The sequence below is a fragment of the Heterocephalus glaber genome, unplaced genomic scaffold, assembly GCF_053883595.1.
Source record: "Heterocephalus glaber isolate CG9 unplaced genomic scaffold, H.glaber_assembly_v1.0 deba00001509, whole genome shotgun sequence".
In the NCBI taxonomy this organism is placed as follows: domain Eukaryota; kingdom Metazoa; phylum Chordata; class Mammalia; order Rodentia; family Bathyergidae; genus Heterocephalus; species Heterocephalus glaber.
In genome coordinates, this window is record NW_028258325.1 from 12,735,537 (window position 1) to 12,752,576 (window position 17,040).

The following is a 17,040-nucleotide window of genomic DNA, read 5'->3' on the forward strand; positions in this document are numbered from 1 at the left end:
CACTTTTGATACAGTTTACTACTCATAATATTCCCCAGTCTTGGTTCCAAATGTCTTTTGGTAATTTCCAAAACTTAGAGCACCTCTGAAGGACAAATATTAAATTTGCCATAAATAAGGTTATTAAATGTTAGGAGTTATAAAGTTTCAAAAGTTGTGTAGTAGAATAACTATGTAAGACATGGCATAGATGCCTGTCACATTAAAATTTTAACACAGTTTCACTGCCTACTGCGCAAGCGCAGGGGCCCAAGTTTGATCCCCAGTACCAAAAAAATAAAAAAATAAAAAAATAAATTTTAATACAACTTGTTAACCAATTTTAGGATAATTCTGCACAGAATAATCAAGCACATTACCCAATATTCATTAGACTTTTTATTAAGTTTATTGGTACATTTTAGGTATACATTATGATCACATTCATTGGGAAATTGTACCTGTACGTGATATATCTTGGTTCTTGTTTTTTCCCCATTCCCCTTCCCTCCCTTCCACCCCTCCACCGTTCCTTATTTACGAAACCTTTGTTTCCATTTTTTTCCTTCTTTTCTCCCCCCCGCCCCCAAACTTCCCCTTTCCCTTTCGACCCTTTCTTCCTATTTCACATTATCTATTATACATTTTGGTCCTCATTTACACTTTCAGTTTCTCACACCAGAGAAACTATTCGAAATTTGCACATGTGTTTCCTATTTATTTCACTTAAGAGTACTGCATTTAGTTATAAATGTCTCTAGTTTCTCATTCTTTATGGCTGAGTAGTACTCCGTTGCATAAAAAAAAAAACACATCTTTTTTTTCCACTTGTTGACTGAAAGGTATTTGGGCTGTTTCCGAGATTTAGCTATTACAAACTGCGCTGCTATAAACATGGGTGTGCATATATCACTGTGGGCTGATGGTTTTCTCTTGGGAAGAGACCAAGAAGAGTTAAGAAAGATTGATTACTCAAAAAAGTAAGATTGATTACCCCAGTGGTTGCACCAGTCTACACTCCCACCAACAGCGGAAAAGGGTTCCTTTTCCCCATAGCCTCTCCAGCATTTGTTATTGGTTGATTTCTTGATAATAGCCATTCTTTCTGGAGTGAGGTGGAATCTCAGTGTTGTTTTCATTTGCATCTCTCCAATGACCGGTGAGTATCCATTAGATTTATGGTTGCGGTTTTTCAATTTTTTTTTTTAGCACTGAAAGGGTGAATATATAGAAAATTTACTCACTCAACAATTATTTCAATATTCAGTGGGTGTCAGGAAGAGAAGACAGGAGAAAACATGTCTTCTTTGGGTAGGGTATGCGTGCATGCAAAGAAACACACACTTTCAACTGGATGGGAAGTAAGCAAGCAAACAGTTAGTATAAGCATAAATATGATAGGAAAGAGAGTGGTATAACACAGAAGGTACATATTTTACACTTGTAACAGCTAAGAAGAATTTTAGAAAAGAGTCAAATCTAGTCATCTAAAATAAAGTGTAAATAAATCCAAGAGTTGATCTGAAATTAAGAATATGTATTTAGGGGCCGGGGATTTAGCTCAGTGGTTTCGCCGCCTGCTGTGCAAGCGCAAGGACCTGAGTTTGATCCCCGGTATCAAAAAAAAAAAGAATATGTATTTAATGTACAACAACATTCACCATATTACTTCTAATAATGCACACTGGAAACAACCCAAATACCCTTCAAAACAACAGATGTTATATTTATACATTGGAATATTGTACAGCCCTGAACATACAAAAAATACTACCTGCAGGCAGCCCCATGAATGAATCACATAAACAATGCTGATTTTAAAAGCTAAACACAAAAGACTACATACTATATTGTTCCACTTAAACAAAGTTTCCCAAAACAGGTAAAATCAATCTATTGCATTAAGAACCCAGAATACTATTCACATTTGTGGAGAATGGTAGAAATTGGTGTTTATAAGGACTAACGAGGAACTTCTGAGAATTTCTAATTCTTTATTTGGCGGTGATTATGAGAGTATTTTCACGTTGTTCACTGGGTATAACTTTATGATCACATACTTTTCTCTATATATGTGTATGTTGTGATGTATATATGTGCATGTCTGTGTTTTAAAACTTTAAAAAGGTAGCAATGGAATAGAAGCTACTATAATCCAGAATGAGGAAACAAATATGCAAAAAGCTAGAGGTATGATGATTAAGGATTTGCAAAGGTTTCGATGTGACTCTGTAAAATGCTAAAAACAATGCTGATATGTAAACTTTTTGCAAGGATTAAAGGATCTACTGTGTGTAAAAGTCCATACCTGGAATAAGCACTAATAAAAATGTTGACTATAATCAATAAATGTTAGTTACTATTATTACTATAGTACTATTAACGTGTTGCTGATGCAGTCCTTTGATTGTTGTGCTCAGATTACAAAAACAAAAAAGCTAAGGCAGTGCAGTGGGGCAAATTATGCAGGGCTTTCAAAGCTATATTGAATTTAGAGTTTATCCAAAGGTCAATGGGGAACCAGTGGAGATTTTTGCACAAATGTAAATTCTACTTCACATTTACTAGAAAGTACTGGCCCAGCCAATTTGCCTCTCTAGGTCTCATTTTTCTGATCTGTAAAATGAAGACAAAAACAGCAGTATTCATTTGTGAAAATTAAATATGACAATATATAAAAGCACTTAACATAGTACTTCACACAAGTTAAACATTCAAAAACAACAGCTATTAGTAGGGGAAATCCTTAATGCTCAAAAACCTATACAACTATATATTACTATACAATTTTTAGAACTAGAAGTGATTATTTCATGAGAACATAATGAGTAGACTAACATCATTGCTTTTAAGTACTGTATTTCTTTTTAAATTTATAATCTTATAGAAAATGTTTAATGTAAAAACTTTTATTTTTCCAACCATTTAAGAATAAATGACCTATGATATCACATCACTCTTCAATTTTTTTATTTAGTATTTTCTTACAAAGGCATTCTCTTACAAAAACCACCAGGAAATTAACAATGACACATTATGCTCACTGTTATTAGTGTGTCACTGCTCTAGGCCCCTTCTCAGTGACTAATACAGTGTCTCCGTCTCTCTCTGTTCCTCTCTCTCTCTCTCTCTCTCACACACACACACACACACACACACACAATAAAAACCATAAAGTCACACCAATATCTTATTTCCAACTCAATACTACAGACAACATTCTAGTTTTCTCTACTTCCATATTTGCAACTACCATCTTAGACAAGAAGAAACCTGGCTCCCATAATCCTTAACATTTATTTGATTAGTCTCCCTGTATGTAATCAACCTCTTATGTGGCTATCTCCCGTTCCCCACACAGACATGCTCCTCACCCCTCCAGGTACTACCCCATGTGTACAATCCCACCCTGTTAAAGGCTCCTATTCCACATACCTCGCACTTCTCCTCCAAGAATATTCTCCTAAAATGCTCAGACTTTGATAGCCCATATTGCACTGATTCTCTACTGAGATGCCTTCCTACTCCACCCTCGGGCTCTGACACCTTGCACTTAACAATGACACACAATGCCATTGTTATCTGTGTGTCACCACTGACACATTGCACTAAGAGACCTCCACTCATGGACTCTTCCTCAACCCACCTGAGCCTCAATACACCCACAACAGGCATGCTCTCCTCATTCTCTTATCTTGTTCCAGTGTGAACATCTCTGGTACCAGGACCAACAGACCCTCATGTATACCAAGCCACACTCCTTCAGAGATAGTAAACTCATACTCCTTAGGCTCTGACACCCTGCAACTCTCCTATGCAAACATGTTCCTCACTCTCACAATTGCAAAAACCTAGGTGGATACCCTCCTCACTCCATCAGGCTCTGACACCCCACTCCTCCTTATAAGGCATGGCTCTGCCTCCCACACACTCCACCCAGTGTGGACTCTGACCCTGTTTGGTCCTACGTGGTAAGTTTTAGTACTGAATTATTCAGAAAGGGAAAAGAAAGATGTATGGTAGAACAAATGACATTAAAAAAATGCCAGTAAATAAACTGTGTTAAGCACCTATAAGTGGAGCTAATTAAAACAATAACCCACTTGTCAAAACACAGACATCCCACAGTATCAGTGAGGGATTGGTTTCAGGCCCACTACAGATATTAATACCTGCAGGTGCCCAAGTCCCCTGTATAAAATGGCATAGGATTTGCATTGCATATAGCTTGTGCCTATCTTCCCATATACTTCAATCATTTCTAGACTACCAATACTTGATACAACATAAATACTATGCATATAGTTATTATAGTGTATTATTTAGGAAATAATGACGAAAAACACTCATACATGTTCAGGACAGATAACATTCCACCCCCCCCCAAAATTTTCACTATTATGAATAGGAAATCCAGGAAAAGAGAGAGAGGGTCAACTATACCTGCTTTTTTCCACTTAAATAGTATTTTATTATGCCATTCTAATTCTTTCTAAATTTTAAAAAGTCAATTGAAAGCTATTATACAAAAGAGAGACTTGTATCTTTTAGCCAAACATGCTTTTTACTTATAAGTATCTTACAAAGGCCTATGGAAAACCTAAATAATTTTTAAGAACTACTGATTTTTTAATTGAATTTTAAAAATACAGTTGTTCCAAACACTAAAATTAAATATTATTTAAAAATCCAGAATATGTGGTTTTCATGTGTTTTTAGTACATTTAGTGCTGGTACACTTATCCACAAACATAAGTCTCCCTGGTTCCTTTCTATGAGGAAGGATGCTCCCACTAGCACAATCTGTCTCTCTTCAGGCCTTGACAACTGAAGTAACTTATCTGGTGATTCTGGAATGAGTAACTGTGCAGACAGAGCTAACTCAGTTCTGTTCCTCTCACCCTTGGAAGTCAAAACGAGAGAAATCACATTAAGCTGTGCTTCTGTACAGGGCCTAGGACTGGATAGATAAGTCTGCCTATACTAGCCCACATGACTATTCCTCTCTAACTTGGCCTCTATTAGTAACAAATGGTATTTTGGCTTCCATCTTTGTTTTATTTCTCAAATTATTGAAATCCTAGGAAGAAAAGAAAGGTACCATCTGAGAGAACTTTGGCAATCCAATGTCTTAATTAAAATACTGAAGTGATGACTGCTCATTTTCCCAGTTTTGACTGAAGAGGGCTGTTTTAGTTTGAGCTGCTTAAAACTACTGCAAACAAAACCCCCTCAAACCTGAACAACAGATGTTCCAAATGAAAATAAACTGGCTTATCTGATTGCGCTTATTATCTATTAAAAAAATTTCAAAGGCTCATAATTTCCTCCTTCTAGAAACCATATTTGTACTTCCAGTCCTACTTTCTACTCTTACTCTATACTCCAATGATAAAACAGTGCTGAATATTTGCAGAATATATCATTATTTCCACTTAGACGTATATACTATCCCTCTGTACCTACACCCTACTTTCTCGCTACATCTTTTAAGTCAGAGATCAGCAAACCATGGCCTGCAAACCAAATCTACCTAATTTTGAAAATAAATTTTATTGGAAGAAAGTCATGCTCATTCATTTAGAGACTGCTTTTGCATTACAACAACACAGAAGAGTAGCTGCAAGAGTTCACTCCCAAGATAGCCCTTGGGAGTGAACTATTCAGAGAGAATATTAACTGCCAAAATCATATTACACTGTGCTTCTTTATAGCGTCTAGGACTGGATGGCTAAGTGAGTCCATGTCTGCCCAGCTATGCCTCTAACTTAACATATTCACTAACCATTCCTTATATAGAGTTTGCTGTCCCTACTTTCACTCTGAAGCCTAGTCTTTTTGGATCCTTCAAGTCAAAATTGTTTCCTCCTGTCTTTCCACTATATCATACTAAGTCTAATACCTGGCATGTCTAATCACTATAAGTTCTATAAAAGCAAGGTCCAAATCCAAACCTACTGTTGGCCCAATCAACAGTTGCTGCCCTTCCCATAAAAGAGAGCTCCCATGAAAACTTCACAATCTCAGGGAAAGTGATTTGAAAGAAGTTTTTGATGTTTTCTCTACTCTTCAGTCTTCACAAAGGATACAAAACTAGTATTGACAACAACATCCTGATAGTTGGCCCTAGTGAAATAATGTTTTAAAAGTCTTTTTTTTTTTTCATTGGTGGCCAACTCTTCTGATCACTCTGCCTCATTGAGGTGATGCTTCCTTGTACTTCAGCAGAACCCTGTCTGATAGATTAAGTTCAAATCAGGGGCCTACAGTGTAATGAGATATAATTTCTATTTTTTGTCCCAGTTCTGAGTCAAGTTTTTCAATCCAACTTTACCATTAAAATGCTAGTATTTCGATACCTAATGCCTAAAGTCTACTGCCAGTTCAGAACTTAGGAAGAAACACGGAATTATATCCCAATCAACTGGCACATAGTATAGGACTCAAGATATGTGATGATTTACTGGCAACAGTAAATTAATTTTTTAAAAGAACATTTATTTAAAATGCATACCACACTAATGGCACACATACCATAACTTAATGATTAGCTTGACTGGAAATAGTTTTTGAAGTCAAAAAGATAAATTCGGAGCTCACGTCTTTGTGATTCGAGCCAAGACTATCCTATTTCCAATATATTTGCCTCAATATTCTGTTGCTATCAGCTCTCAGCTCAAATTCAGCACATAAAAGAACTGTAGATATCACTGATTCACAAAAGTATTCTCCATCTCAGTACTGTAAATTTTATCTCCCATCTAAAAAACAAACATCCCTACACCTCATGCCTCCAACTACTGCTCTAATTATCCTTTATTCCTCAAAACATAGCCTCTCCCCAGTACTGGGGATTGAGCCCAGGGCCTTTTGCATGCTAGGCAAACACTCTACCACTGAGCCTCACAGCTACACAGTTTTTGAGACAAAGTCCTGTTAAACTGCCCAAGCTGGCCTACTAACTTAGCCTCCCAAGTAGCTGGGATTACAAGTGTGTGCCGTCAAATCTAAGGAAACATGATTCTTTAAATGAGTAATCTACTAGAAATGTTAACTTGAACATAACCTTAATAATTATTTTTGAACCTACTAAAATATGATTACTATCTCCATCACTGCTAAAATTCACCTAGTTGGTCACCTAGAACCTCCATGTTCACCAAACAACGTACACTTTTCCTGTTCCACCTATGCACCTCACATCTCCACATCTAAGATATTTCTTATTGTAAAGTGTTTTTTTCTTCTCTTGGATATGGTGACAGCAATTGCTTCTCATTTTCTTTTTTTGGTACCACGGATCGAACTCGGGTCCTTGAGCTTGCGAGGCAAGCGAAGGAACCACTGAGCTAAATCCCCGGCCCTGCTTCTCATTTTCTACTTAGTCAACTTACTTTTGAGTATAAAAGTTTAGTGCGTGCCCTTGCTTTAAGGTTCTTTTTCCTCTATACAAGGATTTAAACAGTTTTCAGGTATGGGACTGAATCCTCCTTTTTCTAGTTATACTACCCTTTAAATCCCTAGGTAATCTCATCCATTTCCATGGATTTAAATGTCATCCTTAGCCTGATAATTCTCTAATTTATATCTTCAGCTCCCAAACCATTACTATATAGTTTGGCATTTTTCATTAAAACAAAAATAGCAAACATTTGACTATAGAGATTAACTTAAATTTCACAGATTTCCATCTATGAAAGATGAAATAAATTTTTTTCCCATTAATTTTATTGGTACATTTTAGGTATAAAATATAGTTACATTCATCATTGGGATCTTGTACCATTACATAAGTATCTTGGTTCTTATTTTTTTTTCCCCTTCCCTTGCCCTCCCTTCACCCCCTACCCTTCCCTATTTGCAAAGACCTTGTTTCCATTTTTTTCCTCTTCTCATATTTTTTCCCTTTCCCTTTTTTCCCTTCCCCTACCCCTCACAATTCCCCTGCTCTTTTAGACCTTTTCTTCCTGTTACACAATATCAGTTATACATTTTTTAAAATTACATTAAGATCTAGGAGACATTACCACAGATTTTACAGAATTTAAAAGGATATAGAAAGCGTATTACAAAAATCTTTTTTGAAATAAATTTGACAACTTCTAAGAAGTACCTTGGAAGACAAACTAATGAAACTGACTCTGGAGGAAATATAAAATTTGAATAGCGTCTATCAAAGAAAGTATATTCCTAGCTTGAAAACCTACCTATATGACAACAGCAGGCTCATAAACATTTTAACTGATAAATTATATCAAACAATTAAAGCAAAAAAAAGAAGGAACACTGCTCCCCTCATTTTAGGAACTCAACATTGTGCTAATCCTAAAACTGGATAAAGATAATAGAAGAAAAAAGTATGAACATAGATAGAAATTTGTTTAATAAAACAAAGTATTAGAAGTCAGATATGGCAGGATGTAGAAAGTGGTTTTGTTATAGGGATGGCAGTGTTGGTTCAGCATTGGAAGATCCACCCCTAAAAGTCATCATTTTAAGAGAGGAAAGGAAAAAGCCATATGATCCTGTCAGTAGTTGCAGAAAAAGTATTGGACTAAATTCTATAGCTGTTCATGGTAAAAGCTATCAGGAGACTAGAAGTAGAACAGAACCTTCTCAACAGATTAAAGACATGTACTCCACACTTACAGCGAGAACGCCTTATATGAATGGAGAAGATACAATGCTTTCTCCTTAAGGTGGGGAACAAGGGCAGATATGCTTACTCTTTATCTGGCCATTAAACTTTGAAACCTAGTCCACACCAAAACAGTCTGGTAATAAAATGACACAACTAGGATAGGATTGGCAAGGCAAAAGCAAAATCTTTATATGTAGATGAAATGATCATCTACAGAGAAAATACTAAGAAATCTCTAGGAGCCCCTAGAACTTGTACTTGAATTTAGCAGGATCAGAAAACACAAAGTATATATAAAAACTCAGGTCTGTGTATACTTGCTATAAATGAAGAATTGGATATAGAAATTTAAAAGTTATATAGGAGTACAAAGGGCCTAGAAAAGTCAAAAACAAAAACAAAAACAGTGTTGGAAGACGTTTAGGACCTAATTTTAAGACTTCTTCTAAAGTAATCAAGGCAGTGTTGGTGTAAGGAAAGACATATAGATCATTTGAATAAAACAGAGATGAAATAAATTGCTTGTGCCTTGTTCCTCAGATGATACAGGCTGCAAAGGAGCTACATTCTTTCCATTTAGTACTATCGCTTATAAAAATTAGTTCCCTGTCTCTAAAAAGTTTATTATTTAAATATGAAAACTTCTAATAGGAAACTTCTGAAGGAAAAGTTACTTTTAAGCTACACACTTTGCACACAACCATTAGAAAAGAACTGGTCAATTTGAATTAATAGGAAAATGTCTCGTTTTTCAGTTAGTACTCCAGAAAAGACTCCTATGTTGAAGTTATATTGTAAAGGTGACTGAGAATGCAGTGTAGGTTATCTCACTAAAAGGACACTCAAAACTTTGGAGCAATGGGCATTAAAGAAAAGCACATGAAAAAGACCTGGTTGTTTAAAGAAGAAATTAGACAAACAGAGGAGATATAAGAACCAGTCTGAGAGACCATGATCACCTAGTTGAGTATGGTCATGAGTTTTTTACTGATGAAAAAAATGGGAGATATCAAAACAGCTATTTCAAACAATTTATAGTAATTTTAAGTTACATGGGAAGATAGTACAATCAGCACTGCAGATACTGATATGTGACTTTGCCCCCATACTAGCTGCATCAAAAATCTGAATCTATGAAATACTATAAGGAAAGTAATAACTTGGCAACAGCTTAAAAAAATAAAGTAAAAGTAAATTTAGTAAAAAAAAAAAAAAAACAGGTAAGAAGCACATGTAAGCATAGGATTGCTGACACTTATGGGAAAACTATATGAAAGGAAAGGGAATGAGATATAGAAAAATGATTCCTCATTGTAAGTTTTATTTTCTAGCAAACATGAAAATTCTTAAAATTTTTATTTACCTTTAATTAAGGATAAATGCTATTCTTCAAATGCAAAGATGGCATTATTTTGTTAGTTTTCTACCATTTGCAGTAGGTTGCTCTGGGCCATTCATATTTTCTTATCCAGATTCTGTTGTGAACAAAAACTTGAAAGGATTACTGTATTATAGATTCAGCCCTAGGTACACACTCTAATAAAGTTAAGTGAGTCCTCAAAATTCTGGACCTATGACTTCAGTGTTCTGTTAAGTATCAGCCATGAGTACTAGTTACATATACAGATGAGCCTTGACTTACCCTAGGGTTATATCCTGATCATAGCTCAGCCTTCAATGTGCTTAGAACGCTTAACCTACAGCTGGGTAGATCATAAATCACAAAGTCTGTTTTATAATAAAAGGTTTAATGTTTCGTGTAATATACTAAATACAGTGTAGAGTACTAATTGTTTACCCTCATGAATACGTAACTGACTAGGAGCTATGGCTGGCTGCCACTGCCTGGCATCTCGAGAATATCATACCATATATCACTAGCCAGAGAAAAGATACAAATTAAAAATTTTAAAAGTTTCAGTATGTATCATTTCTACACCATTACAAAAGAAAAAAATCCTAAGTCTGACTACCATAAATTAGGAACTATCTGGGTACCAAAGGAACAAATACTATTTAGGGGCCGGGGATTTGGCTCAGTGGTTTTGCCACCTGCTGTGCAAGTGCAAGGACCCGAGTTCGATCCCTGGTACCAAAAAAAAAAAAAAAAAAAAGTAACCACTGCACACACACAAAGTTAGAGGTTTCAACTAAAAGACTAGACAGGTGGTGGGGAGCCTATGGCATGTGTGCCACTGCAGGCACACAGAGCTCTCTCTGTTGGCAAGTGAGCCAAGTTGTCCCAGCATCGCCCCAGCAGCTGGGCATCAGGTAACAGTGCACATAGGGGCCATGCAATGGTTGGAAATGAGTAGCGGCACCAGGGAATGATGTCATAAGCCATAACTCATTAGCAGTGACTCATAAGAGCTTTTGCATGGTGGCCAATATTCAGGTTTAATTGAAGTGTTGGCACTTTGTGATAAATAAGTGGGTTTTGGGTTGCAGTTTGGGCACTCGGGTCTCTAAAAGGTCCACCATCACTGGTCTAGACAAATGAGGAAGAACCAACATATCTATGTTGCTCCCCCACAAGACTGCAGTAGAAAACTGAAGGCCAGGGTTGGAGGTCAGAAAAACCAGGAAAGCAGGGTTACACAACAGCAACTTATGTGCACAGCTAAACAGGGAGGGCAGCACACGAGTAGTCAGCCTAGGGATGTTCCATGGGCACAAAGAGACTTCTATGTGGATTAATGTTAAATTGATAACCGTGGACCAATGAAGCTACATCGTTAATCTGCAGATAATATCTAACAGCTGCAAAAATACAAAATTTGCATCCTGCTTGGTCTCAAAGATGGTAGAAGTATACTCTTTCAAGGATAAAATAATCCAGGAGTACACATAATTTCAAAATTTACATGCAAAATTCATTAATATGCCTATTTTACAAAGAAAGCTGGCGATATGTCTTAACCATTTGTGATAGTTTGTTATCTAGATGTCTCCCCCAAAGCCTCATGCACTCATAGGCGGGGTTTTTCAAAGTGAGCTGGATCTAAGGTGTATGACACTGGGATTAAGGGTGTGTAGTACTAAATTAGTTCATTGATTGGTTTAGTATAGTTCTGGGAGTGGACAATGGCAAGGCCCACCCTGGGTGTAGGTGGTACCACCCAAAAGGCTGGTAGCCTGGATGAGATGAAAAGGAAAGGGAAGCTTGCTTAGCTGCTTGCTGCCTCGTCTGCTCTGACATGGACTGTTTCTCCTCTGTGATGCCCCATCTGCCATGCCACCCTGCCTTGGAGCCAGCTGACTACAGATCGAAACCTCCACAAACTGTGAGCCAAAGTAAACCTTTTCTCTTTTAACTTGTGGATATCAGCAATGACATAAGTAACTAAGACACCACACTCAACTACTCATAAGTGCCACAAATTCCACTGTCTAAGACATGCCATTAAGACGGTACCACAATTTATATCTTTAAGGAATAATATATTTGCTAGTGCTTAAAAAAAAATTTATGATCCAAGTTTTTTTGACAGTTGACCCATCCTTATCAGTATTCACAGATCCAGATTTCTAAGATTTACATATCAGCAGTGGTAAGCCAAGGGAGAAGTTAGTGGTAAAATAAAAGAACAGGAGGTAAGAAATAGCCAGAAAGAAGAGTTAAGTTGATTAACAGGAAGACTAAAATGAGACAGTAGATACCAACAGAGCATGTAGCTTCAAAGTATATCTAGTCTGATACTGATTTTTAAAAATGAACTAAAACTAATTTCTTATATTCAGTTATTTAGCAAGGCTAAAAGATTCCTTAGTGTGTAGAAGGGCATCAAATGCCATTTGGTCTCTTCATACAAAAAGCCAGTTTTATTTACTAAACTTTACTCTGTGATTCTAAAACTCTAATTCTATGGCTCTGGATTACTGTAACATATAAATCATTCAAGCCTTACTATCTTTTCCTCTAACATGCCCTTTGACCTGTTTCATTATTCATCAGCATTCCTACCAAAATCTACTGACAAAAATGTAAAGTTCAAGCAGTTAATAATCTGAATAAGAATAGCTAATGTTTATTATATTTATTGAATGCTTTGTTGTTTTTTTTTTGGTACCGGGGATCAAACTCGAAGACCTTGCGCTTTCGAGGCAGGCAGCGGAACCACTGAGCTAAATCTCCGGCTTGAATGCTTTCTATATGGAAGACTCATACCAAGATATGACACAATGGAAGTAACTGAAGTTCAAATAAGTTAGAAAATTTATCCACACTCTAAGTAATTAACACGAGGATTCAAATACAAGTAGTCTAGCTCCAAAGCCTATGTTCTGTCTTTTACTGTCCAAATAAAAGATTTGGGGAAAGAAAAATTAAACTATAGGTTTAGTTACTATCAAGAGATTTTAAGGGATGAGGTAAGTGGTACCTTAGTATTCAAGAAACTGTTCAATGATGGGGCCATTTGCCATATGTAGCAGTTAGGCACTACTGAATGTAGCTAGAACAAACTGAAACGTGCTATAAATGTAAAATATCCAATTGTGAAGATTTAATATTAAGAATGTAAATCAATTCATTAATAATATCTATGTGCATTAATGTTAAAATAATATTTTGAATACATTAGATTAATAAAATGTGTTTTCTAATGTGGCTACCAAAATATTTATAATTACACATTTGGCTATTATATTTCTACTGAAAACAGTGTTATACAAGAAAGACACTAGCTTATAGAATGATTCTAATCCAATCTTTGCCACTTTGTCACCACAGAAAGAAACATTTATAATCCACTTTTATTTCAGAAAAAAATAGGTTTTAAACTCAGTCCTGAAACCTAGATTTGAAACCACAGATCATGGTTCCTGTATTAGTCACATTCCCATCACTGGAATAAAATACTCAAAACTCACAACTTAAAGGAGACGAGGTTTATTTGGCTCACAGTTTCAGAGGATTCAGTCCACGGATGGCTGGCTCCAAAGCAGTGGCATGATGGAATGCTCCTCAACCCATGGAAGCCAGAAAACATTAAAGAAGGGAGCAGCCAGAATAATACACCCTTCCAAGTCATGCCCCCAGTGACCCACATCCTCCAACCAGGCCCCTAACAACACACTGAGTCATGAACTCATCAGTGGATTAATTCACTGATGAGGAGAGCCTTCCATGATACAATCACCTTCAAAACCTCACCTCTGAACACCTAAGACTTCTGGGGGACATTTTAGATCTAAACCATAATAGTGCCTAAATTTATTTTCCACTAAAAAGAATGGAAGTCACCTTGGAGAAGCAGCTAACACCAGAGACAGGACAGGTAAAGTACATGAACTTGGAATATTTTGTTTTGTCAAAACAAAACCAAAACCCACACACAAAACAGCTTGATGAGGCTCCCACCAAGCAAAGCTCACATAATTTGAGATTCAAAATAATGATAGCATTGGATTTCACATTAACTAACTAACTAACTAAATAAATACAGAGAAGACAGCAAAGACTGCTTTACAACAGACGTCAACTTCAAATAACTATACAAAGAATAAAGTTAAACATCAATGGATGCTAAAACTTGTGGATGAAATTTCAATCAGATTATGACAACATCTTGTTCTTCAAGGTACATTTCCATAAGCTGCATATTAATTACAAAGAAGTAAATAACTTTCAGGGAGAAATACATCTTAATTTTCAAAGCTGACATCATTGGGATAAACATCATGAGTATCAAGATATGATGTACTGAGAAGAGAGTATCTCTTCAAGTAGGATTCCTGCCAAGTGTGTGGTTAACCTAATCATAAGAAAATAAATTCAAATTGAGGGACAGCCTACAAAATAATTGTCATATTTTTCAAAAATGTCAAGGTCAAGAAATAGAAGGGCTAACAAAGTATTCCCGATTTAAAAAAACAAAAACAAAAAAACTAAAGACGACCAAATGCAGGGCTTAATCATCCTATAGTGCATTATGAACTGGGGTAGGGTGAGAGGATTTTGGAGGAAAAAAATGAACAGAAAAAATTTAAATATGGATTATAAATTAGATTATGTCAATGCTAAACTGCTGGTTTTGATCTCCTACACTGGTTAGATAAAACACTGTCCTTATTTTTAGGAAATACACACTGAAAAAGATAAGAGCAAAGGGGTATGATGTCTCCAAATTACTCTCAAATTGTTCAGAAATGCATAGACGGATATACAGCAAGAATGAAAAAGCACATATAACAAAATAAAAAACACTGTGGATTATGGTGAATGTGGATAAGGAAATACAGAAATTCCTACTAGTTTTCCATTTTCATAAGGTAAAAATTACATCAAAATAAATTTTTTTTTAAAAATTGGCCTATCAAAGTAACTTTTTAAAAAACTTGGCTTCTCTCTCCTAATAGGCCAGATGTTTTAAATTGTACTAATATGTTTCTTTCACTCTAGACTTTATTTTTATGATTCATCAGAAACTAATTATATTTTATTTTCCATAAGATCCAGGACTGTATCTATTACTGTTCAATATCAATTTTGAGTATTAGGATATTATTTACTATCCAATAAGTTGTAAAACGAGCACACTCAAAATTATAGTATAGTTCAGGTTTACAGAAAAAACATTATAAAAAACACTACCTTATAAATAGAGCTACAAAACTGGTAAAAAGAGCTTGCAGGTCAACTCTCCAATTAAAGCAAAAACCAAGAATAAGAAAAGTAGTCAAAAATCTAAGGCAACGAGGTAAGTTCTACAATTTTGAGGAAGGTAAACATCTCTTTTTATATACAGTCATTTCACCTTCTCAACTAGTATAAGCAGTCACTGACAACTAAAACATTCTTCCCTGCAGCATTCAAGCATAAGTACTAAAAAATGAATCAGATTAAACATTTAAGCTAAGAACTGAGATTCAAAATTTCACTAGTACTAATTTGCTGTACAATCCTGAGACACTACCTACAATTTCCATATCTCACTTAAAAGTAAGACTTTTGGGTCATTTTCTTCCAGAAAGGCATTTTATTTTACAAAAATGATTCCATGTAGTACAAACACTGAATATTCAATACAGAAATACACACACACACACACACACACACACACACTCACGCAGTCACATATAGATACAAAAAAAGAAAGGAAAAAAACATGGCTATTTTGTAAATATGTTCACAAAGTATGAATGTAAGCACATTAATAGCAAAGGTGACTTAAAATAATTATACAAATTACTTTTAACCCCAAATCACATCATAAACATGACAGGACTCTGAAAAAACACAATCAGCAAATGTACACCTTGTTTAACAGGGTTTTATTATAACACGGATCTTAGTAGGCCTCCTGACTGGGACTGTGAGAAAAAATTCTCAAATATAGCTAAAACTCAGGAAATATGTATTTTCCTGTACAGTAAAATATAATTATTATATTAAGGTGCAACAGATTTCATATTAGACATACAGTATAAACTCAATTTTCAATGTCTTCCAATACTACTTGAATAGTATCTAAGTAGGTTACAAAAAGATAATCTAGTTCTTTTTTCCATCAAATCCAATTACTTTTAATTTTGTTTCATCTAATTAAAATTTGACTTTTTCAAGCATATATTTTTGTGATATAAAGCTATACTTAATATATCGAAATAAGCGATACAAAAAAACCCAAACTCAAAATATTCTAAACCAAAAATTGACCAGAAATCCTCAAATTACTGTGTACCTTGGCAAAACTTAACACAGTAACATCATGAGCCATATCATAATGCCGTCATCTACCTAATTCTATCTGAATGAAGGCAACAATTTCTAAACAGGTTTTGCAGAAGAGGTCTTTACCTAAGAAACTGCAAAAATGGGTCCATTTTATATTCAAGATCCACAAATACCAAACACTTGGTACCAAGAATACAATGAGGCTTTTAAAAAACACTTTATGGGCGGAAGTCATTTACTAATACTTAACCAGGGCCTTTCCCCATAACTTTTCCTTAGATGGGACCAAAATACATTTTACAAAGGTAAAACATCACTTAAAACGCCCCTAACAGAAGCAATCTTCCTTCTTGTACGTTTTTTCTCTATTCACCCTATTTCGAATTGACGTTTTTACTAGTTTAATCTACTACGATCTCCTCGTCATTAGTGAAAACAAGAAAGGTCGTCAGGCGCTAACCACACACAAAAGTGAGAGGGGTGGGGCAGGGGGAAGGGGCGCGAGGTGGCGCCGAGAACAGAGGAAAATAAGGTAAAGAGTTGTTTCCTTAAGGCTCTAAGGTTACTCCCCAACTCCAAAGGCCAAGATTCACTCGCCAGCAGAGAAAGCTGATGCCATCGTCCACTCCTCACACAATCTTCCTTTCCACCCCTTCCCAAGAACCACCACCCACAACCGCCTTCCAAAACAAACATGCACGAGACACCCGGTCTGTGCCCCGTCCGAGCCCACTAGACCAAC

The 17,040-nt window shown here is 35.8% G+C and overlaps 1 protein-coding gene across 11 annotated transcripts in view; it reads right to left on the reverse strand.

The window, feature by feature from the left end:
• Positions 1 to 17,040, reverse strand: part of Lcorl (ligand dependent nuclear receptor corepressor like) — a 199,435-nt gene that overhangs the window by 180,982 nt on the left and 1,413 nt on the right. Inside the window, exon 1 of one of the 11 annotated variants that reach the window (XM_087187814.1) lies at positions 974 to 17,034. The exons of the other annotated variants lie outside the window; for them this stretch is intronic. Coding sequence (XP_087043940.1) covers positions 974 to 1,124 — 151 coding nt within the window. The 5' untranslated portion in view covers positions 1,125 to 17,034. Of the gene's footprint in view, positions 1 to 973; positions 17,035 to 17,040 lie in introns of those variants that run through there. 11 annotated transcript variants of the gene reach the window in all.